Source organism: Maylandia zebra, linkage group LG7 (assembly GCF_041146795.1).
Source record: "Maylandia zebra isolate NMK-2024a linkage group LG7, Mzebra_GT3a, whole genome shotgun sequence".
NCBI lineage: Eukaryota > Metazoa > Chordata > Actinopteri > Cichliformes > Cichlidae > Maylandia > Maylandia zebra.
In genome coordinates this window covers 64,860,544-64,886,551 of record NC_135173.1, presented here as the reverse complement: position 1 = coordinate 64,886,551, position 26,008 = coordinate 64,860,544, and the positions used below count along the sequence as shown (strand labels likewise).

The 26,008-nt window shown below is 39.5% G+C and overlaps 1 protein-coding gene across 1 annotated transcript in view; it reads left to right on the top strand.

Annotated features, from left to right (window-relative positions):
- The window catches only part of smpd3 (sphingomyelin phosphodiesterase 3), a 95,909-nt gene extending 71,852 nt beyond the window's left edge, over positions 1-24,057 (top strand). The window contains exons 5-10 of the mRNA XM_004566137.3: positions 829-904; positions 3,922-4,083; positions 5,752-5,841; positions 12,835-12,898; positions 13,516-13,684; positions 18,069-24,057. Coding sequence (XP_004566194.1) covers positions 829-904; positions 3,922-4,083; positions 5,752-5,841; positions 12,835-12,898; positions 13,516-13,684; positions 18,069-18,170 — 663 coding nt within the window. The 3' untranslated portion in view covers positions 18,171-24,057. The remainder of the gene's footprint in view (positions 1-828; positions 905-3,921; positions 4,084-5,751; positions 5,842-12,834; positions 12,899-13,515; positions 13,685-18,068) is intronic.
- The last annotated feature ends 1,951 nt before the right edge of the window (positions 24,058-26,008 follow it).

Below are 26,008 nucleotides of genomic sequence, written 5' to 3'. Positions count from 1 at the left end.
CAGACATGTGTTTAGGGTTAGTAAGGTTAGGGCTGGGTTTGCTAAATATGCATTTTCAGAAACTACAAAATGTGTTTCAAAAGTATCAAAAGTAGATCCATATATATAGGAGTATATATATATATATATATATACTCTTGAGGTTATTATGTATCACCCAACTCTAACCCTAACTCTGTGGGTCACTGGCTACCAGATGTTTATTTTTATTCTTGTTTTTAATCATCCAAGTGGAGAAGCTGTATTAAAAACATTATAATGCCAACATTTTTTGAGAAATGTCACATCATATAGTTTCTGAAAAATTGCCTTGACGTTAGATTAGGTGACTGCCTCGCTGGCAAGAGGCAGTCGTTCTTCTTCTTTTCTGAATGATTGAAACGGCAGTGGTGCACTACATGCCAAATAAGAGAGATATGATCATAACTGCGGTTCTTTCATCATTATTCCATTATGCAACTGTTACATACTGTTTTATTAGGCTTGCAGATCTTATAATCATGAATTATTATCTCACATTTCTGTTATATCCATGAAATGCACCAATATTTCATGATGACATTACACAATGATGCCTTCTTTAGGTTTTCATGGGCTCTCTGCCCCACTGCCGTCATGTTGCACACCCTAAGTGCAGTGATTGAATTACAGCGTAATGACTCCGTTTTCCCACAGGGATCAATAAAGTTGCACCTTGCCTTGTATGATCTAATTGCTGCGGTTGTTACCTGGCTTGTTTCTCATATACAAACACACTCGTTAAATGGGCTTTGATGCTGCCTGTTTGAACACGGTGGAGTGACATGTTTGTCTCCCCCTCCCCAACAGGTTCACGTGGGCACCTCACACCAAGAGCAGAGGGTGGTGGGATACGTCACATGTACGCATCTCCACGCCATAGAAGGTAGGGTTATATGTTCTACAACTCTCTCCTTCTGTCTTTTGTCATTTCTGTCTCTGCACATGCACACATGAGTGTATTAGTAAGGATCCCAAGATGCCTTTTTTGAAGGGTTGTTTCTTAAGCAGGATGGAAAACATGTCAGGTCCCAATGTGATTGTCTTTCTCTAGAAGACCTGCAAAGACAGTTTTGTGTGTGTGCGTGTGTGTGTGTGTGTGTGTGTGCGTGTGCGTGTGTGCATGTGTGTGTGTGTGTGCACGCTTCTCTGTCCAGATACTTAGATAAATGAGCACATCACAACCCGAGCATGCCTCCTCCTGCTGTTCCCATGGTGACTGCCTCAAGCTGTTTAAGGCGTCACAGCCCTATTTAAAGCCCCTGGTCGATGTCACCCTCATTTTTTACCAAAGACATACCCTCCCCACCTCTTTTCGCCTGCTATTCTGGGCTTCTCCTACGCTTCTCTCAGACCTAAATATAGCAGTGGCAGGGCTGTTTCTAAAGATACATCAAACACAAAGCCTTTGGAGGTTAAGGGGGCTGGGCTGGTGGGGTAAGTCAGGGAGAACAGAGAGGAAGAAACAGGGGAGGAGTGCAGAGACCTGATTCTCTGAGAACTATATGAGAAATCTTTCCAGGCTGAGTGCTCAATTCATGATGCAGCGGGACTATCAGCATATAGATATACAGTATATACTGAACTCAGTAATGCAGTGGCTACCTCATCTCTTGGCTTTCTTCCATTTCGGTGCAGTTCAGTTCAATGTGCTCTTATTTTTGTTCCTCTTTGACTTGTTGCCAGCGTGGTGAGGATGGAGGTCCTAGGCCAAAAGCCAATGGACACGTTACCAATCTGTTACAGAGCGAACAAACACGGTTACCTCAACATGCATGTGCTTGGACTATGAGATGAAACCAGAATACCCAAAGTACTAAGTAACCCAAACCTTCTTGCTGTGAGGGACATATATATAATCACTTTATGAACTTTATGAACTAAAGTGACTACCACAAAAGGCACCAGTTTTCTATTGCTGTTGCTACTTCACTCACACCCAGAAAAAATAAGATTTAATGTTGTATAGAGCCTCATTTAGGCTGTTGTTGAAAGAAGAATTGCAGCCAGCAGCCAAACTGTTGAGACCTCAATTCACTGATTTGTTGTCTGCTCTAATATTGCTGCATCACAACCGGTGTCACAAGCGGTCGAGATGCATATACATGTACTCAATTTTTACTTGGACATCTCTGTCCTGTTTTAGTCCTGTGTTTCCATTTCAAGGATAAAGGTAATTTGATCTCAGCATTAATATTTTTGGTAAAACACTGATTGTACTGGACAAAGAATATATCTTTGCACAGTGCACAGCACCATAGAGCATATGGATTGTGTAAAACTGATAATAATGATATCTTTTTCATTTACCCCTAACATTTATATGTTTAACCTTTAAACAAAAATATCTATTTCAACCATATTTCTGTAAAGAATCAATAAAAATGTATGAAATGAGTAGCTGGAACTGAGGTGGCTACAGAGACCTGGACCACCTGCCTAAGATAAAACCCCTTTGAGAGGCTCAAATATAGTTGTGTTGTTAGTTTCCTAACTCAGAACAAAACTAATCTCTTTGCAAATTAACAGAGATTCAATTACTCTGAACTATCCTGAGGTACAGCTCAGTTGAAGTTCCAAATTCCCCGCTGGTATTTAACATCATTACTTCCTGCTTGTAAACTTCACAAAGACCACAGTTTAAAGCTCTGACGGTGCCTGGAAACTAAGGAGGGTGGTGCATCCAGCATAAATGGCTGCATTACTCACCTGGGTGAAACATCTCTATATGCACCAGGTCTGCACTGACTCATCTTGTTATGAGAGGGATAAGTTTGGTTTGGTTTTAGACACATGCTAAATAAGCACATTTCTTAACATTAGCCAAACTCAAACATTACTCTTTTTGAGTCGCCTGGTGGATTTTAAAAGGTTAAACTTTGTCTACACATCAAAGGATTTGTTTGTTGCATCACCTTAAACCTGATGATTGTTTGCAGGTGGACATCCACTAGTTCCTGCTAATTTCTCTGTGTATGTATTCAGAGTGAGACTGTTTACCTGATTGTTCCTTTTTTTCTGATAAAAGCATACAAATCATTATATTATTTTGATCTGAAGAAACATTTCGTTTTCATGCACATACACAGACAAACGCTCCCCCACGTCCCCCCTCCCAGATACATCCATCTCTAAGAGATGCAGTCACACAAAAAGAAAAGAAATAGCATTTCACATGTACTTGAGCTGAGAGTAATCAAAGCCAAAGCCACCTACTCACCCACCAATATCTTGACACCTCTTTGTTTCTCGCACTCTCCACTATTCAGCTGATATTTCTATCGCATGCTTTCACCCACCGCCTCCTTCTATTCACCTCCTCCCTCCGATCCATAACTAACGCCAATTTATCAGATGTACTGGCAGCAGCGGACAGACACAAATGCTGCCAAAGCAAAACAGCACCAGAAGTTACTTAAAGGGTTAGGCTGCCTTTTTTTAAGCAGGATTGTAATAATCGCTCCGTAGTTACAGTATTAGACAGTGGGTGACAGATGGCAAAAGCAAGACCTTCTCACAGAGCACAGATCAAGTCAGAAACAACATGAAATGAAAGAGCTGGGGTGGCGGTGGGTTACAGAGCGGCTTGCAGAGGCAGAAGAAACTGCAGGCAGGCTGAAGCAATGTAAATAGTGGAAGGCAATCACCAGAGGGGCCAGCCCCCAAATTAACTTATAGGTTTAAGATAACCTTTTACAACTTCATTAGCTTACCAATTTGTAGCTCATTCTTTGGTGTCATATTACGTTGTAATCTACACGATGCAAATGTTCACATTCAGGTTCTAACCCACAGTACTAATGCTGAATTAATCTGTGAGATTATGCTGTGATTACACCCATTTCTGTATATTTTAGTGATTTTCAGTAATACTCTGCTACTCATTTCACTGCATTATCTCAGGTGATGCATCAGTACGGTGTGAGCAGCTGGACCGGTTGCTTCAGTGGGGGGCTGAGTTTCGCCAGTCATCATCCATACCACTGGAAGGAGAGAAGGTGCTGGAAGACCTGGTGGCCTTCGACGTCATCCTGGGAGACCTCAACTTTGACAACTGCTCTTCAGGTATGTCTAAATTGATAGTGCCAGGATCAACACAGGGGTAGTTGGGATGTTCTCCACCCACCTCAAAATTTGATTGCATGCTGAACTGGAGAAAAGCTGTACAGTGGGGTTGAATTTTGGATATGCACTGATGTAGATCTGGAAATAGGTCATTTCTCAAAAATGTCAACGTGTTCTCTAACTTGCTGTTAACATCGAGTCTCCCATTTAGCACTTGGAAAATTCTGAAAATCATTCACTTTGTGTTTTAAAATGCATTTGATCTTATGATTCAGTTATAAACAATCTGAGGTTCGACTAATTACCCAAAACTGCAGCTTTGGTTCTTTGCTTTGTAATAATAGTGTGTAAAGAACAAAGCTGCAATTTTTAATTCCAAAAGAAAACCATTGTTTAACTGACTAATGTACTAACACGATAGGCTCCTGCTGTCAAATAGACAATGAACATTTTAATAAGTTGATTGTTCTTATTAGTCATATTGTTAAATTCTTCTTTGAAAGCTTTCCGTAATGAGGCATTGAATGTGACCACGATGCTTGTTATAATTAATCAAAACAGCCTTGAAACAGTGAACCTCTATGACAGTGTGTCAGTAAAGCTCATGGCTCAGCTCACAGATCTTTGTACTTCACACTGCAATTGTACATGCAAAAATAAAATGTGAATTAAGCTCTGAATGCTTCTAAGTAAGACTGAATAGCAGCTCAGTACTGTACCTGAAGGCCTCCTGTATACCCACAGCTTTAACCAGAGCTCTGCACTGGTGTTATTTATATAACCACCATCAACAGCACCAACATAAAAGACAGAAAGAAGCATTGCTGTCTCTTTATCCCTTAAATCCCAGTGCGAAAAAGTGTTTGTGTTGTAAAGCAGACTTAGCAATAAAAAGAAGCGCAGTGGATTAAAAAGAAGGATAGAGTGGGAGAAAAGGTATGAAAAATAAAAGAATGGAATATCTTTGAACAATTGGTTTTTAGTAGCTAATTAATAACTATATAAGACTAACTATTCACCACATTTAATTTTTGCATTAAATGAGATAAATGCAAGACGACAGTAATAAAAAGCATTCATACAAAAGAGCTATCTCACAAACACAAGCATGATGTAGCTTGCCATTGCCAGTGTGTGAATGTGTGTGTGAATGACTGAATTAGTGAATGTAGTGTAAAGCGCTTTGGGGTCCTTAGGGACTGAGTAAAAGCGCTATACAAATGCAGGCCATTTACCATTTACCATGATAATTAAACCAGCTGCAGTTGGTATCAGAAATAGAAAGCACTAAAGGTCAAGTCCTTGGCAACGGTGGGGAGGAAGAACTCCCTTTTTAACTGAAAGAGTCCACACAAGCAGGCTCAGGGAGGGGAAAAGGTCTGTAAAGAGAATGAAGAGGGAAAAAGAAAAGTGTAGAGCTGTGGAGGTTAAAAGGGGACTTAAGTGAAATGAAATGAATGAATGAATAAATAATAATGAAACTGATTTATTTTATTATACTTAACTCGTGTTTTGCCCTGCACAGCATGCTAGCAGCTTAGCAACTATGACCTCCTAAAGAAGAATCAGTAATGTGTGACTTTTCTGCCGTGTTTGGAGTAAAACTGACTTTCCTGACTGTGTGTATAACCTTCCACTGTGTATGTGTGCACACTTGTATTTTTCCAGAGGACAAGCTGGAGCAGCAGCACGCACTTTTTACTCAATACAAGGACCCATGTCGCCTGGGGCCAGGGGAGGACAAACCATGGGCTCTGGGTAACAACACACAACCCAACACATGCCCACGCACATCTTCCTCTACGGTCGCTCCATACGCACTGTAGTAATATGTACACCACCGGCTTCGGTTACAGTCTGACTGTAAAATGCAGGTGTTGCTGCGTGCACCGAGGATCCACGCGGTGCCTGCAGAGTGCAGCAGGCATTAATCTGGCTCAGGCTGGCTAAGTCAGAATGCACCCAGTACAGCAGGCTGATACATGGGCATTAGTGACGCAGAAGACTGGAGGGTTTTGGTCTGGATATGGAGCGTTTTTTTAGGCCAGCGGTATTTCAGGGACAGTGTGGGCAGGACCGAGTGAAAGGGCTTGTTTAGAGAAGGGCTTATTTATTTGGACAGGCATATTTTCCATTGCAAGCCGGGGAAACAGATTGGCACTGCCTGTTTCGCTGTTATCAGACATAGGGAGGTTGGAGGGGAAAGAAAAAACTGATCAATGAATCAGTGAAAGAAAGGGAAGGAAGATTATCCCATTTCATAAAGCTTATCCAAAGAAGATTAGACCTGAATGGATACAATAGTGAGCCAAAAATCACAGCTAGAGAGCTGAAGCTGCCAGATATTGTCAGATGTTGTACTGACAGAGTGTGCAGTAATTTCCTGACTCTTCTGGTGGCAAACGGCGGGATTTCATACTTCTTTTAAATCTTGTGGAAAAGAAGGAAAAGCATGAGACCAACTTGGCATAAAAAGCCATGGCAATATGTTCACATGACTGAAGTTTCAGCAAAAAAAGAAAAATCTCCCCCACTCATAAATGTCACGTCTCTTTTCATGATGCGTTTTAGTTCATGTTAGAGGGCAGATTAAACAACCGCCAAAGCCAGCAAGTACACTCACTGTGGTCTTCGATGTATTTTTGGAGCTGTGGCCAGAGCTGGTGTGAAAGAATATTTATTTTGTTCCCTTCACAGCTTGTTGGTGTTTTCAGGATTTATGAGACCAGAAAACTGAGGTCATGTTAACCACTCAAAACAGGGAAGCTGGTGCATATCTGTACTTTCCCAAGCAAGCTGAAGCAACACGTTCTCACTCCCAACCCAACACGTGCTCCTGCTCAGGAACTCCTTCCTTTTATATTTTAACACATTAGTGTGTTTTTCCCTTTCAGGGGTGCCATTTACTGTTGATTTCCAAGAGGAGGAGTAACAAAATCCTACATTTGACAGGTGTCTGGAAACTAATTTAAGGTTAGGGTTAAGGTTTGTTGGTGTTTTAGCCACATGCATGGAATTTGGCCCTGTAGTATTTAGAAGCATTTCCATTTGGATGTGCCAAATGGTCAAAAATACCATGAAATCTAAGTCTATCTGGGTCACCAGGTGGGGGTGAGCCTAACGCAAAAGACAAAAGCAGATTCATTTAACTCATGTTTTTGACCTTACCATTGGTGTTGCCATACGGTTAGCTTAAATGCAGACTTTCATTATGTCAAACACCCAGTAGAAAGGCAGGAAAGGTCTCCTTTCCTTGTTTCCTTAACCTTAATCTTACTACGCAGTGAAAGTCTTAAGATTTAGAGTTGTTCAGTTATCAGTTCTGCTTGCCTCTAATGTCACAACTCACTAATACACTGATTTGTTTTGAACTTTCAGCGACTTTTTAATGCCTCAGGCAAACAATCTCATGCTGTTTTGTTAAAATCTGCTATGAGCTATATTAAAGTAACCAAAGTGAAGCGAAGGCTGTAATCTAACTCTGTTTGCATTGGCTATGTGCTCAGTTTGATGTTGACTGTATTGCCAAACCACTGTATAGTATAGTCTCATGAATTTATTTGACTTGAATGATGATAATAAAAGCAAGAGTTAAAGCGGATCATCTCTGTAGCAGGAAAAGAAAATGTGAGTTGACAGAAGGGTTAGCAAGATTATGTTTCATTTTACTGTTGAGACTGCCTGCACCCTCCCGTTTTTAACTCCAGCCTTGGCAGTGAAATTATTTTTTAGTCAATGTTTATACAGCCCGGAGTAGCCTTAGTACATACGATGTGTTTTCTTGTCTATCTCAAGGATCCACATCAACAGCCTCGTTGTGTAAGTGTTGTCAGATATACATATATAGTACCACAGTCCTCTCTTTCTGACTTCTCCTTCATGTCTTTCCTTCAGCTGTCTGAGTTAAGTTGATTAGCAAAAGATGTGGAAGTTTTGTTTGACTTGGCCAGGTTTGGTTGCATTAGCTTTGGCATTTCTTATGGGGAGTTGGAGCTCCTGGACAAATTCTGCACCAGTACAGGGCGAACAACCCGACTCCACACAGTGGCCGTGCTCAGCATCCTTGGTTACCATGGTGTCCCATGGTACTGATGACATCAGCAGCACTTTTTTTCTTGAAGTCTCTCTGTGGTTATTTCTAGAGATGGACCGATCCGATATTACATATCGGTATCGGTCCGATACTGACCTAAATTACTGGATCGGATATCGGAGAAAAATAAAAAATGTAATCCGATCCATTAAATATCACGAAAGCACCTCACAAAACTTGCAACACGCCGTAACTCGCCTCAGAACGTTAGCACGTCGGAGCAGTATGCATCACGTGATAGAGCGGCTGTGGCATGCGGACCTGTCGGTGGTCTGGATAGCATGTGGAGCTTCGCTAGCAACCCGGCATTTCATCTCCGACAAAGTTATCCCGAGAGAAGTAAAGCAAGTGTGTAAGTCCATCTCTGAATGTTTGTAAAGCATTCCTGCGTTAAGCGACTGCCTCTTCTTGCTGCTACTTCAATCATGAAACAGCTTAATGATCGGCTGATCGGCTTTTCTGTTGCGAGTCCGTCTCTCTTGTTTGTTTTTGGCCCACTTTGCACCAGAAAGAGGAAACCAGCGGCTGAACAACAGCAGCACGTTTAAGCTTGATAAGCTGTTGTTAGAATTTATTTAATATTACTTTCTACTCGAGGATCTTTTTCTACAGCTGACGGCTGTAACTGTGCAGGGGTGGATCTAGCAAAGTTTAGCCAGGGGGGCCGATAGGGCATGAACATTGAAAAGGGGGCACAAAGACATACTTTTAAAATGTCTAGCTTTTAATAAATAATTATCCAAATCTTACACCCAAAGTTTTAATTTGATGTAAAATGAATAGAAGTCCATTACTGTATATAGTAACTATTAAGTCAAATATATATACCCTAGTAAGCTATAGTACTTTTTCCTTTGGAAAGGTACCATCTGTGCAGTCTGCAATTTTGTTGAAGAAAGATGTTGAATCTATTTAATATTTCTTGAAAAATAATTGATTTCTGTGCATTTTTTTTCACACTGCATCAAATTAAGGTTGATTACGTCGATTAAGCATCATGAGGTGGAGCGTGAGGGGTGGTTCCCTATTTTTTATTTTTTTATTTTTGTTGTTGCTGGGAGTTGGAACCCTATTAGTTAGGTTGCTTAATATTTACACTAAGTACTCTTTAAAATACCAGAATAGGGAGGATGGTGCAGGTTTAAGTTTATTAGATTGATCAGTATTGCTGAACTATGAAATATTTTTTTTTTGCATACAGGTATAACAGAATAGCTTTAGTGTAGTTGTTGTTTTAAACTTGAGTATGAACTTCTACAAAATGCAGCAAGATATTTAAAAAAAACAGTTTTGTTGATTAAAACACACTATATCGGATTCATATCGGTATCGGCAGATATCCAAATTTATGATATCGGTATCGGTATCGGACATAAAAAAGTGGTATCGTACCATCTCTAGTTATTTCTGACCTTGAGGGACTCCCACCGACTCTGTCGAGCTGCTAACAGCGTACCCAGTGGGCGACACCTACTGGTTCTGACCGAGTGAGAATGGGTTGGCTAAAAACGGCAGCAGTGTAGCGGAGTATGCCCACCGGACACCCCGCCATCTTTATTTTCACTGATCTAAAACCTGCTCTTAGAATTGTGAAAAACACTGTCCGCGCATCAGACGCCTACTCTTCATAAGAGCTCCCAACACTCATGAATTGACTGGAGTAACTTCAGAGTGCTGCGCTCGTCATGCGGAGCATTTTAAACGCATTATCCAGCCCACGGCCTTGAGTCCTCATTCTCAAAAGCATCTCTGAGTGCTTCTCTCTCTCTTGCTGTTTTATTCCACTGGTTTATGACAGTAGATTGTAGTCTGAGGATTATAAAGGCGGAGAGGGTTTCTGACCCTTTAGAATAGCTATACTGGAAGCTAGATGTTATTTGACATAGTGAGGGGGAGGACTGTGCAGTGTAAACTACATCAATAAAGCGTGAGCAGAAATGGTTTCTGCAGTATGTCACTGCAAATGAAATACACAGAGTGGAGATGAATCATTGGTGCAGTTGTATATGAATATTTTTCACGAGCCAGATTTTAATCAGATACTGGTGTTTTGCTGTTTTCATCTTTATTTAAGCTAATTGAAATAATTCGATTCATGCTCACAAGTTTCAGTCTACAAAGGCAAAACAATGAAAAACAGAGATTTACCAAACAGCAAGAAGTCTGGTTGTTTATTTTCAGCTGCGCCAATGTCCTCCCAGTGCCCAGAGACACGCCTGTCAGGTGGATGAACGTCAATTCATTGGTCACAGGTAGATAAACCTTTAAGAGGTCAGTAAGACTAGAAAAGCACAAGAGAAGCACAAGCAGAAGTACATTAATCCACTAACAAATCATGAGCGATGAGCCTCACCTGAATTTTATGCCATTAAAGTGTTTTGAAAATTGTTCAGTCATTGTAATCGGTACACATCCCTAACTATATATAATATATATACTAATATATATACTATACTAGTATATATACTATAATATATTTTGTTCTTGGGTTAGGGTCATCACCAATGGTTTTAATGACTTGGTGAACAAAAATAAATGTATATAAAATCTATTAATGGACACTCCTGTAGCTCGTACATTTTTGGTCCTGTGTATTAAAGTACAAAATTGTCATTAAAAGTTTAAGACTGGGACAAACCACAGTGCCCTCCACCAAAGATATGATTATAAAGGGAGACTATTCTTCTTCTAAAGCTACAATAGGATATTATTTTATGAACATGAAATTGGCGTCAGCTGATGATGTATACAGAAGTGATAACTTTTGTTCAGTGAATGGTAAATGGACTGGTTCTTAGATAGCACATTTCCTCTTTACTTAAACACTCAAAGCACTTTCTTCAGCTTTATTCACACCCAGTCATACCAGTACTTTTTTCTAAACCTGGATCTTTTCTATCTAGAAGAGCAACTTGGGGTTCAGTATCTTGTCCAAGGATATTTAGGCACGCAGACTGTAGCAGTCAGGGGTCAAACCACCAAATTGCCTATCAGGTACCTTCTGAGCTGGTTCCCATTATCTGATAACATTTGAAATTGGTAAATTAGATGAACAAAGGCTGCAGCTCAGGAGCAAGAGCAGACTGTCTAGTCGTTTTAAGATTGGTGCTTTAACTCATCCATCAGAGTATGAGTGTGTGGTTGTTAGGTTAAACCTGCTTAGTCATAGAAAAATGTAGTAAGAAAGCACTTTGAGTTCTCAGAGTAGAAAAAAGTATTTAAGTACCACTCCAAACGCTGAGAGATAGACAACTTTTTCTAGTCTAATGATTTGAGACAAACATCTAAATTCATTGTGTCATTTTAACCTTCCATTAAGAGCTTTTGTTGCCCTCCAACTTGGACTCTGCAAACCCTGCAGAGTCATATGAGCATTGTGCACTTTATAAAAGCATCATGCACACTGATAATCTCCTGCTGACACATTTCATGAAAGAGACGCTTCATGAATTCAGAGAAGGAAAAAAAAGCTCAGCCAGCAAGTAAAAGGTAATCCTATTTTTCCTCTTTTTTTCTTCTAAACCTGACCTCCATCAGTGTATGTACCTGTGGGTCATGCTAACTTGTATCACTCCATACCTGCATACCTTCAGTATCAGGGTAGAAAGTGCAAGTTCTGCGCTGCCTTCCAAAAAAATATTTTTGCATAAATCATTTTTCATTCTCGCCTAAAGTAAACATGGAAATGAACCACCTGAACCTTTTCTCACTCCCTGCTTACATAATGATGCTTAATCAGGACATGTAGGTGTTCTATTACAATGCACTGGGCACTCTTTTACTGACAGTTTTCACCAGGTTAGTCTGATAGGATTTAACACCTGACCTGGACCATAAGCACAAGCAGAAGCACTCTGCTGGTGTGTTAACTGTAGTCAAGGACTTTATCATGGAAACCAAGAATAGTGGAGATATTAGATGTTTGCCTTTTAAAATGTTTTAATCTTGTGGAAGTTTGTATTTTATTTTTCCCTAAATCTAAGTATCTAAGTAGCCTCCGTGTCTAAGCCACATTATTTAATGCCTCAAACTAACCAAAAAGACAGAAAGGCCTCGCAGTCAAAAATAAGCAGCATTCAATCTCTTGGCGGTCATATGAGGACTTTTGTTCTAAGTGGTGTGTGTGTGTGTGTGTGTGTGTGTGTGTGTGTGTGTGTGTGTGTGTGTGTGTGTGTGTAAAAATCAAACATGAAAATGTTTGTAATTCTGGCTGTGAGAATTACCTTTTTTCTCTATTAGGCACCTCCATCAAGGGACGCTTACACAGCATTTTCATCCACACGAGCTATATTCTTTAATATTATATTATATATTATATTATATAATATTTATATTCTTTATTCTATATTCTTTAAAAACTCTGCAGCTAAACTGGACGACTGGACAGACTGCTCAGCTGTCCCATAGTCAAATTGTAAACAGTTACAAGAGAAGTCATTTTCTGCATCGTATTTGCTAATGTAAACACATCAGTGTGAATGAATGGATGTGCTAAGTAGTCCATTATAAAAATATGTGATGATGCTAGCTAAAAGACTGAGCCATGGACTGATACTACAAGGCTGAGGGAGAACGAGGGGGAGGGAAGGAGAGAAATGCAGGCTGAATTTACTTGTGCACGTCTCCACTTTAATGCATTGTAATGTGTCTTTAAACAGGTACTCTGCTGGATCCCAGTGGCCTTTATGATGAAGATGTCAGTTCACCGGAAAGTTTACAAAAGTGAGTCTCATCCCCTGAAAAATCAAATTACCTCTCCTTTTATTCGCATGACGATCATAAATCACAGCGGTCTAACTTCTGCTCCCAAATCTTACGAGTGTACCCATAATATATGTGTACCAAAACATATCTGAGATTTAAAGCTCTGAAATTACCATTGACCCAGTGCTCATGTTTGCAATTTGCTGTAATTACTATAATTTCTTCGGAAATTTTCAATGAAGCATCGTCATGACATCACCAGGCAGGCCACGAAGTCAAGATAAGCCCTAATCTCAGCAAATTTAGATGATGGGAGTGCAAACCCACACTTGACCGTTGCTCAGCTGATACACTGCAAACCATCTCCACCCCAACTGCTCGTTATCATTCAGTGTCTGACATATTTATCTTCAGTGCCTGCTCTGGAGTCTTGTTAATACTCTCTTCACTTTCCACGTATGCACACAGAAGTCTATAGAGGTTGGAGAACAGAGCCAATATCCCAAAATATAAATGACTGTAGACTGAAATAATAATCTTTTTGGTTATAGTGGTCCTGACAGAATTCCAATTAACTATATGCATTTGGATACAACACAGCATCTAAACTTCAGTATGTTGTGTGTTGTTTTCAGACTTATGGAGAACGAAGAGGGAAGGAAGGAGTACCTGGTGTTTCCTCCCAGTAAGAGCCAGTGTCCCGCCAGCAGTCAGAAGGGAAGGAAAATCCCGCTGAAGGGCAACGGACGCCGTATTGACTACATCCTTTACAGCGACGAGGGCCTCCAACAGGACTGGAAACTGGTACGGTTTTGTTGTCTTGCTGGATGACGCTCTCAAGACTCAGTCTCATATTTTTATTGTCAATTTGAGACTTTTTTAGACCTTAGAAAACTGGCAACACCTCTTAATCACCTGTCCTTTTATTTGTGTTTGAACTAATTAGCTTGCAATATGCTTAGTAATTTACAAAGCCTCAAAGTATTTCTTTATTTTTAATCTTAAAGATATATGCTGTTTACTCAGTCAGCCTCAGAAAAACAACAGTTCATAGAATTAAGTCCAATATTATACTAAGAAGTGTATTCCCATGATGAGTGTAAACTTTTGACCGGACATCTAAGTGCTTTTAAGAGGTCCTCTAATTCGCTCCATTGACCATAATCAGTTTAAATTTTATATTGAAAGCATTATTTAAATGAGGTCGTGCTAGCGGTCAAGTCATAATTGAAACGTTATTAAAAACATGCCATTTTTATTGTATTCTGAAGGGATTACTTCAACCACAAATTCACAGTAATAACAACATATTACAAGCAGATAAATATATGATTTTAATTTTCTGCCTTTCATTTGTTTCATGAGTCTTTATGGAAGTCCAGACTTCCATAACTGCAGACTAGAGACGGCAAATCATTGTTCAGCGATGGTGTCAACGCAAAGTGTTGTCAATTAGTGAGTTTCTGAAATGTGAACTTTTGCGCTCACAACTGCCCATTTATTTATGTCATATGGATAAGACTACAAGAAATTCCTTTGAATCACGTGTGTACAAGCGCTTTCAGACAGTTCGGGCTCACAGACGTAAACTCCGCAGCTAACACTGACATGAAGTGACGTCATCCTTTCCTATATTCAAAATCCAACAGCTCATTTGGGTGCTCTACCATTCAGCACTGCTTTGAGCTAACTGATGTTAGCTATCTAAGCAGTGCTAACCTACTGTAGCCAATACTTTGTTTTAAGCTAATCAGCTACATGCTAATGTTAACCAGCTACCCAAAACCTTTCACGCTGCTGTCTAGGGCAGCGGTCCCCAACCCCAGGCCATGGACTGGTACCGCTCCGTGAGTTGTTTGGTACCGGGCTGCCAGAGTTGAGGCTTGAGTTTGACATTTATGGTTTTCAGGGTTTTTATAATTAACTCGGTTTCCCTGGGCCTTTTCCCGTGTTGTAGTTGTGTCTTATTTTGAAAGAAATATTTACGCATTACCATAGCGACCAGAGAGCATTAAGGGACAGAGAGGACGATGTTACTCTCAGTGTTGGTGGCGCATTTCAGGAGGACGCTGCTAATAAAGTTACACAATTATACAGTGAATTCGCGTTTATTATCATATTTACAAAACACCACAGTTTCTGTCTTGGTCGTATCATTTTAGTTTGTTGTATTGATCAGCAACACCTTAAATGCTGGTCCGTGAAAATATTGTCTGACATTAAATTGGTCTGTGGCGCAGAAAAGGTTTGGGAACGCTGCGCTAGGGAAACCAATTCCATTCATTCTACGATTTTCTTAAGCTTATCCAAGGTGGAGTCACAGGAGGTGGGGGTGTATCGCAGCAGTCATGAGACAAGAGGTGGGGTATCTCCTGGAGAGGTCGCCAGTGGAAGTCCTTTCTGATTGTGTTCTTTAGCTTGCAAACATGTTAGCTTTCTGCACACACACACACACACACACACACACACACAGGCCAGTCTTTCACTTTTACTCAATTTACCAATACAGAACTACAAAGGTGTTCCCAGATTTCAGTGTCGTCACATTGAGCGTTACATGGAAAAGAAATAAAGGGAAAAGAAATGGTACCCTTCACAGATCACCATTTGAACATGCAGATATCGTAGGGACTGTGTACCCCTGGTGCTTTTTGTATCCTCAAAGTATTGTATTTCTAATATAATTTTACAACTTCCATAATCTTGAGCAACACTTTTTCCCTGCAGGAATCAATAAAGTTTTGATTATACAAGGAGCTGAGAATAACAATGTGACGTCTTACACGGTACACAGACTCAGTACACAGTGCACGTTTTTCACAGCAGACATTCAGATTTATCACAGCACGAGAAGGACGTGTGATTAATAACACTAAGAGCAACCCTTCCATTAAGTGGACAAAAGCGAAACCTTCCTTAGGTAATGCAGCGTTCATTCAGTTTCACTGGCATGTCAAAAGGGTTTATTATGAAAAAAGGCAGCACGTGTTTTAAATCGGTGTTCCTACTGTGTTGGATGTGTGAACGCATCTCCAAATATTACATGCTTAAAACACCAACACAAAAGAGTTTGCTGACAGGGGGCACAGAATTGTGGCATTTTCTTGTCAGCGGGGAGGTGATATGTTTAATTCTCCTCTGATTAATTTCCTAGCAACAAAGCTAAAAACCTAATTTTCCCGAGCCGTGTGAAGCAGGCTGAAATTATGTCACACCACGGGAGAATGTTTGACTAAAATCTGGAGAGGTGAACAATGAAACACAGCAAAAACAACAACAAAAAAGTAGGGAAGAAAAGGAATGAGGGCAGGACTGTCTGTGTGAGGGACTGGAGAGGATTGGAAAACCAAATCATACTATTTACACCTCTCTCCTTTCTTCCCATCTCTCTGTCTGACTCTTTCTATTGGCTCTCTGAAGGCAGCCGCCTGACGCCACCTTCTGTCAAAGTACAGTTACTGTAGCATCATTTCCCTTAAGTGGAGCTGATCAAGCATGTCGCTAACCTCCCGTCACTTGAAGGGTCTCATTTATTTACATGTTTACCTTAATCTTGTGTTGTTTCTCTTTATCTCTTCATGTTACTTTAAGTTATTTTTTGAAGAACATACTTGGATAAAAATGTTTCCGCTCTTAGGTTTAAATTGTCCTGCAATAATTATTTAGTGGAGACACAACTAGCAGAAGGAGATTAGTGGATTACCTTAATGAAGACAATTAAGTTTTAAATGAGTCGATATATCAAAGTATGACCCAATTTACATATTAAATATTGCTTATAACTAGTTTCAGTGAATGGATTTTGTATAGAGGGAGGGTTTATTTGTGGAGATGTTGATATATATTTTTAACCACTTCTTAAATCAGGAAACATAGTCAGCAGCCAAGAAAAATACTTTTTTCCCCTTTCATGTGTTGTTATTAATAAAATCTTCCAGAAATCAGCTTTTCCATTGTATATGAGTAATGTGCCTTTAGAGCATGATCAAAAGGTCATTTTGAAGAAGTAGCCTTCAGAGGAATGTGTTGCAAAAGTCCAAGCATTTTTATTTAATTGGGGAAAATACTAGAAGTAATATTAGGAATATGGACCACCTCAAAATTCTCTCTGTTTATCTCTTACACCAAAAAAAGAAAAAAGAATTTGATATATTTTGTAAAATGTTTTGGGTTTTTTGCCATAAAAATGTAAACTAACATACAAATCCATACTAAAAGAATGTTTCATTTTTAAATGTAAGTTTCCTGTCAATTAGATTGTTCGAAGTACTATTAAAAAAAAATTCATAAATTGTCACATCTCTCTTAAAACGGCACTATTGATAAAACATATCAACATTATTAAATGAACTCTCATTGATTGTCATGACAAAGGTTTTAGTAGTACTTGCAGCTACGTTAGCAGTCGTTGTCTGTGGAAAGTACCTTCTATTGACATTACAGTCCACATACTTTTGGTCAGGGTTGTTTATCATGGTTTTGGACAAGTCCCCAGAGTTCCAGTGACATTTAGTGACAGCATGAGGCAGGAAGGCCCTTCCTGCTCCAACATGACAATGTCACCATTCATAAAGCTGATTTTTTTTTTCAGGAGAGGGAGCACCTCATATTCAAAAAGCACCAAGCAGCTATGATGAATCTAGATGGCCTCTTTCTGTAAAATGTATACATAAAAATGTGGGCTATTTTGGACTCTCAGTTATTGAGATTATGGTTAATGAATAAACCGCTTCAGAGGGGAGCAAATGTTCCGATAGCAAATTGAAAAGCAGCAGCAGAGAGCTGCCTCATTAGCTTGTGTTAAAGTAATTTCTCTTTTAACATCTAACTAAAGATTTCAGCATTTCAGTGATTACACTAATGCTTGCTTTATACTGGAGGATGTTGGTTTTGGTAATATTGTAGGCTGCCCGAAGATGTCATGTGCAGTGGTGCTTCCTCTTATCTAAAACAAGGCTGTAAGACACTGATTCCCAACACTCCTAACTATCACTCCTAAACTGAAAAGTTTTTAACAGAAAACCAGCAATGCCAAAATTAATGCACGTGACTTTATTTGAAACGTCTTTTACTTTCTGAAAACAAAAACCAAACCCGCCCTAACGTTGAAAGTTGCTGCAGAATTAACTGCGAGCTTTGTGACGCCTTCGTGATCTGACGATGCTCTCTTCTACTCTTCATCCTGCAGGAAATCGAGGAGTTCAGCTTCGTCACCCAGCTGGCCGGCCTCACCGACCACCTGTCTGTGGCCATGCGCTTGGCTGTTTCCACTGGGGAAGAGGAGCCTTAGACTCATCACCTGAGCTTTTTATTTAAATACTGCCATGGAGAAGAGCAGACAGCCAGGATGAGAAGAAGATGTTATAGATAAGGAGGTGCTCAAGGAAAGATTGATGGGGCAGCAAATAGATGGATGAATGAACGAAGGAGGATTAATGAAGGTAGAGAAGAGGACCACCTGAGGGGAGAGAGACTCTGAGAGACTCTGAGCAGGAGAGATAAGCAGGGGAATTCAGTTTAGGAAACCAGAAAGATTTTCATCTTCCTGGGTAAATCACCCACTCAGTCACACACATTAAATACAGCACCACCCACAAGAGATCGACTTCTCGACTGTTGAGTATCGCCTGGCCTCTCCTCCAACGCTCCCTCTGGAACTGAGTCCAAAGGGTTTTATTTTCAGTGAATGGTTTCATGTAGCCAATACACACACTCCTTTTATCAGATCTGTTTTAGTCGTAGTGTTAGTATGATTTCTTTTTTTAATTATAATTATTGTTATTATTATTCTACCTTCAGGGACAGAAGGGACAAACACATTATTGGAGAGAAGCGTACAGCTACAGACTGGCCTTTACACTGACCGTCTGTGTCTTTGTGTCGTGTTCCTTGCTGAAAGGCTCTTGGTCAGTTATTCACCTTACTGCTCTCACAGTCAGTCCCAGGAACCTCAACAAGTGTCTTTTCTTTTCTAAAAAAAAAAAACAAGTCTTTCTAAAAGGATGAAATCAATGTACAATTTCTATTGTGGCCGCACCAATTTTTATAAGGAGTTGAAATGCCTGTTTAATATTATATGGTATGTTTCTATAAAGAGGTATTGTTTAAAGGGACATGAAACTGGAGACAAAACGTTGTCGGTTGAATGCGATGCGACGCTACAGCATGTTTCCTCAGCCATATTTGGTGAAACCATTGGTGAAGCTTTGCTGATGCATGATGGGAAATGGTGTTAGTTTACAACATTCATATAAAGGCTTGACACATACTTATACGTGTCTGAATGCCTCAAGGGGCATTTTGGCTCTCAAACACATACCTGCGTGTCTGTGTGGCATTTGTGCATGCTAATGCTAATAACACACATACAGAGGATTTAGCTAATGCAGGCACACAGCTACACACATGACATAAGGAGGGCTTTCAGTGGATGTAACAAAAAACCCCTGGCAGCCAAATTGGACCTCTTCACGAGTCCGACACGAAACATGGCGATCTTTTTGAGAGACTAGATATTGTCAACTTGTTAGCAAACAAACCGTAGTAGCTGGTTGGCAAACCATCACTTTATTGTGAGCACATCTGTTTGGTTCACTTGGTAAATTCCAGCATGAAGCCCAGTTATTAGCACAGCAAGTTGTCCAGTGGATTATTACGTTGACAGCCATATTGCGACGCAACTGCAAAACCTCATTGTTCTGTAACATTTTAAACACCTACAGGCTGTGCAATATGCCACGTAAACTCAATATAAAGTTCAAAACAGTCCCAAAGATTAGCACAGACCGACCAAGAAGACACAGAATTCAGATTTTATTGCATCAAACGCTTCTTTTTTCACTTTTTTCACAAATACCTTTAAATAACAGAAACTATCCTGGTTTTTTTTTTACAATGTATCCAATATTTTCAAAAAGCAGGACATGTTCTGGTTTGTTGTTGTTGTTTGTTTGTTTTTATTGCGGCACAAATTCCTGGGAATGATTTGCCAGTAAATGTTCTATAATTACCTGGATTTCATTTTTCTTTTTAAATGGAGAAGTGTCGAAGTGAAAAAACAAAACGTAACTGAAGGTGTGTTCAGACTGAAAGCACATGTGAGACTTTTTCTCTTTAATGAAAAAACAAAAAATCCCAAGTATTTTAGCTGTTTGTGCAAATTCAGTCAAATTCCCACCAACTGCTTTGCCTTCAGCCTAAATGCACCTTCAGATTTCTGCTGTACTGTGTTACAATGTGGAGAAACTGGCTGGACAATTTTGAAATACTAAATCATTATAAAGCCATTACACCGACTCTCTGTGTGTAACAGAGCCAAACAGACCATGGTATCAAACAGGAGCTGGAACTTTGAGAAGTGTTTAGAGACATGTGCTTACTCAAACTGTCCTTAAATACCCCCAGACATGCAGCTGTGGTGCTGTGAACTCAGAGTGCTGTGGGCGAGTGACCTTGTTACCTTGAACTTTAAGAAACGAGGAAGCAGTTTTTAAACTATCAGTATTCTTAAGTGAGATGCTGCCAAATTAAACAGTTCTGCTTGGAAAAACTACAACTGTCATTCATACAGCAAATACCTTGAATATAAAACAGGCAAACATTAGCCATCACAAGCTAATGGTCATATCAAGCCAAGTCAAGTTTGCATCCAAATGCTAGATTCGTATTTTCTCCACAGTACCTGTTGTTTAGCACCACACATGCTAACCTGTAAACAGTAAATGCAGTAAACTCCAGATTACTCTTCTACCATTCTGTTTAATCCAGGAACTACACCCATACTGCCATCGGTCAATATGGGCCGTAACACCTCTCTCTCTGAATAAAACATGCTTTACGGTGATAGTTAAGTTTGCAGATACTGTCTATATACCATGATCTGCAGGGTAAACAATGTTTACAACAGTTTTGTGACCTTTCTACCTGTCTCGTAATCACTTCAGGGGAAACGTTTCACTTCAAGCATCACTTTCAGCATCAGTGCAAATATGAATATGTTGGGGCAACTTCATGTGGTATTTTCCCCCCAGTTAAAGTGCTAGCTGGCATTTCTCTGAATAAAAACTGTGCTGAATGATAACCCAGGGTGGCCAGTGCACTATAGTATGTTTACAGGCATGGTATCAGCAGTCTACATCCTGCTGTTGTGAGTGTGTGTGCATGTGTGCGTGTGTGTGCACAGGACTTGTCAGTCATCCTGTTATGTATGTTCAGCTTACAGTTTTGCATACAGTATGAGTCCATCTGTCATGTGACTCTCTATATTACTCATGGTATTATTATGACTGACACGTTCTTGTTTTTACCAAGTCTGTGCTTCACCATGTTCCTTTTTTATTTGATTTTTCTGAGACAAAGTCAGGTGAATTTGAGAATAATCACTGCTTTGCTTAGGGTAACATCACACACCCAAGAGCACTTGGTAAATAGTCATGTAAATACACTATATGAGTAAAGGAAAGGTGCCACGGTGAGCATCTGCTATGAGGTATAATAAATCAAAGGTTTGGAGAAGTACTGTGTTAGCCAATGTAAACATTTATTTATAAACCTTTATTTTTCAACTGTTGTATTTATTGCATCAAATCTGAATACTGCCGAACAGTTCATTTGTAAGAATGGACAGACAAACAGTGTGACACGTCTTATTTTAAAGCTGGACTGTGAAGGTTTTTGATTTTATATTTGGATTTCATTTTGTTTTGCTAATTCTTCTGTGTTATTTTTAATATTTCCGATTTAAAGTTCAAAGGAGAGTGTTGGTTTGTGTGGGTGTTGAGGGTTTATACCAAGCCTTAGGTTTGCAGTTGGGTGACTTTTCAGTCAGTCATGCGTAAACTTAGCAGTTGGAGGCAAATATGAACTCATCCTGTTGTGTATTCCTGTGAACTCTTTCTAAGCAGTGTGTTAGGCTGGTGAAGAGAAAAATGCTCAAGTGTAGTTCCATTTAAGTGGCATTAAATTCAATTTCTGGGCCACTTTAATGCTCTTAAACTGGTCTGCTGTTTGGTGCTGGGCAGGCACATTGACTACAGATGCAACCGCTGACTGTATATAAAGATGGACAAATAGCACATGTCCACTTTATCTTCCAAAACTGATGGAAGATATATGCTGGTGACAATATCTCTGTTGTAGTGATTAGAAGTAGATCCTAGTATGAGTGGTTCTTCTAACATCACACAAAATTATTATTACAAGTCAATAAATTCCTCTCCCCCAACTCCACGTCCTACTTCCAGATCAAATTTCCTGAACATTAAAAACACATTTTCAAATTTAACTGGAAGATAAAACCCATGATCTCGAAACTCCAAAAATGTGGAAATTAGCAGACATCAAATAAATAAATGAGTAGTAATAATTACAATAGGGAATTGAAACAACCAAAGATCAAGTCCTTTATAAACCAAATTGAACAAGTATAGTACTTTCTAAAGTCACTTCATGCGCCTATTTTCATTTGATATTAGAACAGCCTGTAAAAACAATGTTAATGTCTCCCAGAGTTAAGTGTTAATATGAAACAGTGATGTGCAGAAAATAAACCGACAGATATTCTAAACTAAGGATGAATATGGTTTGACTTTGATAGGAGATTAAAACTGAGACCATTTACTTTTCATTAGCTCTGGATGAAAAGGATAAATGGTACGGTGTTCTGAGACGGACATATAGGTAAAAAATAAAATTCAGAATCAATTCAAAGTCTTAAAATTTTAATGCATCAACTTGTCTCAAGTAAAGGTTTTGGTTTATTCACCAAAAGACTATTTACATGTTTGTAGAGGAGAAAAATTATTATTGCAAATTTGGAATTTTAGTCCTGATAAATATTGTATTTGTGCAATATTCAGTGCTCGGAGGTCTTAAAACCTCGATGCCTTCGCTGTGCTATCAGACTATATTAATTATCTAGTTTATAAAAACCAAACACTTTGAATTTTTAAAAAGTATTTGCTTTAGCCCTCTGAAGTCTAAGTCATTATCAGCTCTAAACCCTAAACCTAAGGAGGAAAGCAAAAAGGACACCACTGTTGTTGACGTACACATTGGTGAGTTGAGTCCTTTTGATGATTGTAACCATTTTAACAAATAATCGGGCTGTAGCTTTTTAATTCCTGATTAATTCTGATTAATATGTACTGACCATGTCAGCACTATATTAAGGAAAACACTCTGCCATTAATGATGCCACCACCTCCCAGCTGACTGCGAATGTTGCTACTCACAACCTAAAAACAGTGCAATCTAGACTATGAACATTTATAGAGCTGAAATTATTTCTCTTGAATAATTATAATTATGCAGTCTAGCACCTTTTGTTGTAAATAGGAGAACAACATATTGTTTCAAATCTGCCTCACTGCACTGCTGCTCCTGACAATCAAACAACTGGAATTGTTTGGTCAAAGGCTCGTTAGGAGCTTCAACCACAGCCACACAAACCTTAACTGTAATGACACCCAGGCCCACTTCCATCACTTCAGCCCTTTAAAAACAAACATTAGGACAAAATTAGATTCTCACAACGGTCAGCTGATTGGCTTGTAAGTGACAGGAATGTAGACACCTAGATAACGTAGTGCTCCCGACACTTTAGCCTCCATTATCCTGCTGCAGGGAGATGACCAAAGTTATCATTATAAAGACTAAAGATGAAGATGTGCACCGTACTTTGGTGAACACATGAAAAATAATTTACTCCTTCCTGCATCTTTTGGTGTCTGTATTCTTAGGGGAGCTAACCAGCAGGCCAGTTGATGTCTGTATGTCTGATATAATTTTGCTACATTTCTGATCACAAATCACTGCCTGCCTTGTGTCCATGTCGAGTTCAGGACAGAGTTATTCAGCAGTTAGTTGGGGATTTGAGCTCTAACCTTTTGTAGCTGCATGTAGTGTAATATTGCTTTAGGCGTGTAGACTTCATAGGAGTGATGCTTCACTTTTGCAATCCTTTTCTCATTTGTTTTTTTTTTCTATCATGTGTCTCCATGTTTTTTATTGATTCTTGTCTTTTGGGGGGGAGGGGCTTATCGATGGGTTTGTCTGGCTGGGTCTCTGTAACTTGGCTCGGGGGATCAACTGCTTTTCTCTTTCTAAGCTTCTTCAACAAAACTGCTTATTTTCCTCTGCTTTTCTAAAGAAAAAAATCAAAGGAACTTTCCCCTCTACACGTGTCTTTGTGTCATTATTCACTTGAGGTCATTCAATGAACTGCAATTGTAATGTTCGTGAAAATAACTAGTGGATATAACAACCAAAAGTGCCATGACAAGCTTGTGGCAAGCGGTAACGCTAACTACCCTCAAAGTTTTTGTAAGTGAAAAGCTGCTATTGGTTGTTTGTGCTTCAGCTCATTTCCTCTTTTTCCAGTGTATCACAGTACGACTGCTTAGCACTGAGGTTAAGTCTGATAGAGACTGCCCTCTGGCTCTTATTAAAGGACAAAGTTTAAAGAAGTGAAAGAAGCCTTTAAAGAGTCCTTCTGCTTTTGATGAACAGGGGAAGAAGTCTAACACTTAAAATTTACATACAATGCTCTGTCAAGTGTCGAAAAAAAACCCGCTAAAAAGTCAGATTAGTCATACAACAGAAAAGCACTGGACTGTAAACATGTCAAAGAGCAGCTCATCTTCCTATTAATTCTGATTCATGCTTTCTGAGATTTTCTAGCCTCCATGTGAATCCTTCTATCAATCTTTTAAGCATCGCACTGGTCACTGTTTTTATACTGATGATTAGATGAAAAATGTGAACGAACAAAGAAGTTTTTCATAGTAGCAAACAGATTATCATCCACCTCTGCAGGGCCTTTTATTGCTGAGTTCTACAGAGCTATTTTTAAAAAACATTATTTCGCCTCTTTTTTTGATACACTTTACACTTGCTGCTCTGCAAAAAAAAAAAAAAAAAAGCAACTTAGCGGTGGTTTACTAGGTGGTTTTTGTGCCAGAATTTCACAGTAGCTGGTTGGAAGCATGACTCCAATGAGTGCTAATGTGGCATTTTAACATAACCCCATACAGTGTGTTAATTTGTCACTGGTGTTTACTGCCTCCATATGACCTTTCATCATTCCCATTGTTTTGCAGTAGCAGTTAGCCACTTCTTTTAAGAATTCTCTGGGTTCACCAAAAAGCAGAAGTTAAAAAAATATTCACTAACCGCTGAACTTTTTGTAGTCAGAAGCACTGAGATAAGTGTGCTTTCTAAATGCTTTGACATTTTTCTTTTTTTGATATGTTAACATGTCATGTTGCCAGAAAAAAACTTAAGCCATCTTAAAGTGACACTTTTGTCATTAGAACAACAAGTCAAGCATCTTTATTTATAGAGACAAACATCACATATCTAAAGCAGCCTCTTTAAAAGGGCTTTATATAGATATTACAATACTGTGTGTCAAAGCAAAAAAAATGCAGAATTAGTTCAGTTATTAACTTTATTCTTATCAAATTACAAAGACACGGCAACCCTGCTATGTCAATAAACAAAAAAAAAGCCTACAACACAAATTCACCTATCTAAAGGGATGGAAACCACAAGCAACAACCTACATGCTCACACTACTCACTGACAAAACAAAATCCACACCGCTCCCACGTCCTCACCCTGCACTAGCCTTTACAGTGTCAGAGTTACCTGTTGAGGGAGCCTAGGTGCCGACCGGGGATAACGAGCGGCAATCTCAAGGGGGAAAGAGAGAGCAGAAGGGAGAGCCACACATGTAGACCTACCCAGCTCCCTCTCTTATACATAATTTATGTTTTGGAAGGAAGACATACATGACCCAGGAGGTACAGGTAATGAGGGAGCACTATCAGGTAGTCATCGGCACTTTGTTAGATGCATGAAAGCTCATCTGCTACAACATTGTCAGCACCTGTATTATGTTTGTTCACAGGGTTGTAATCCTGTGCCAACAATGCCCAGCGCATCAGTTGCTGGTTCAGATTGAACATCCATTAATAAAAACAAGAGTGTTGTGGTCTGTGAACGCTGTTCCTGAGGGAGAGCTAGAGGCAACAGAGACTACAAAATACTGTCACTCAAGAAGCGAGGCCAGTGTCTCCTTTTCTACAGTGGTGAAGTTTCATTGATGGGGTTTAAACTTCACTGAGA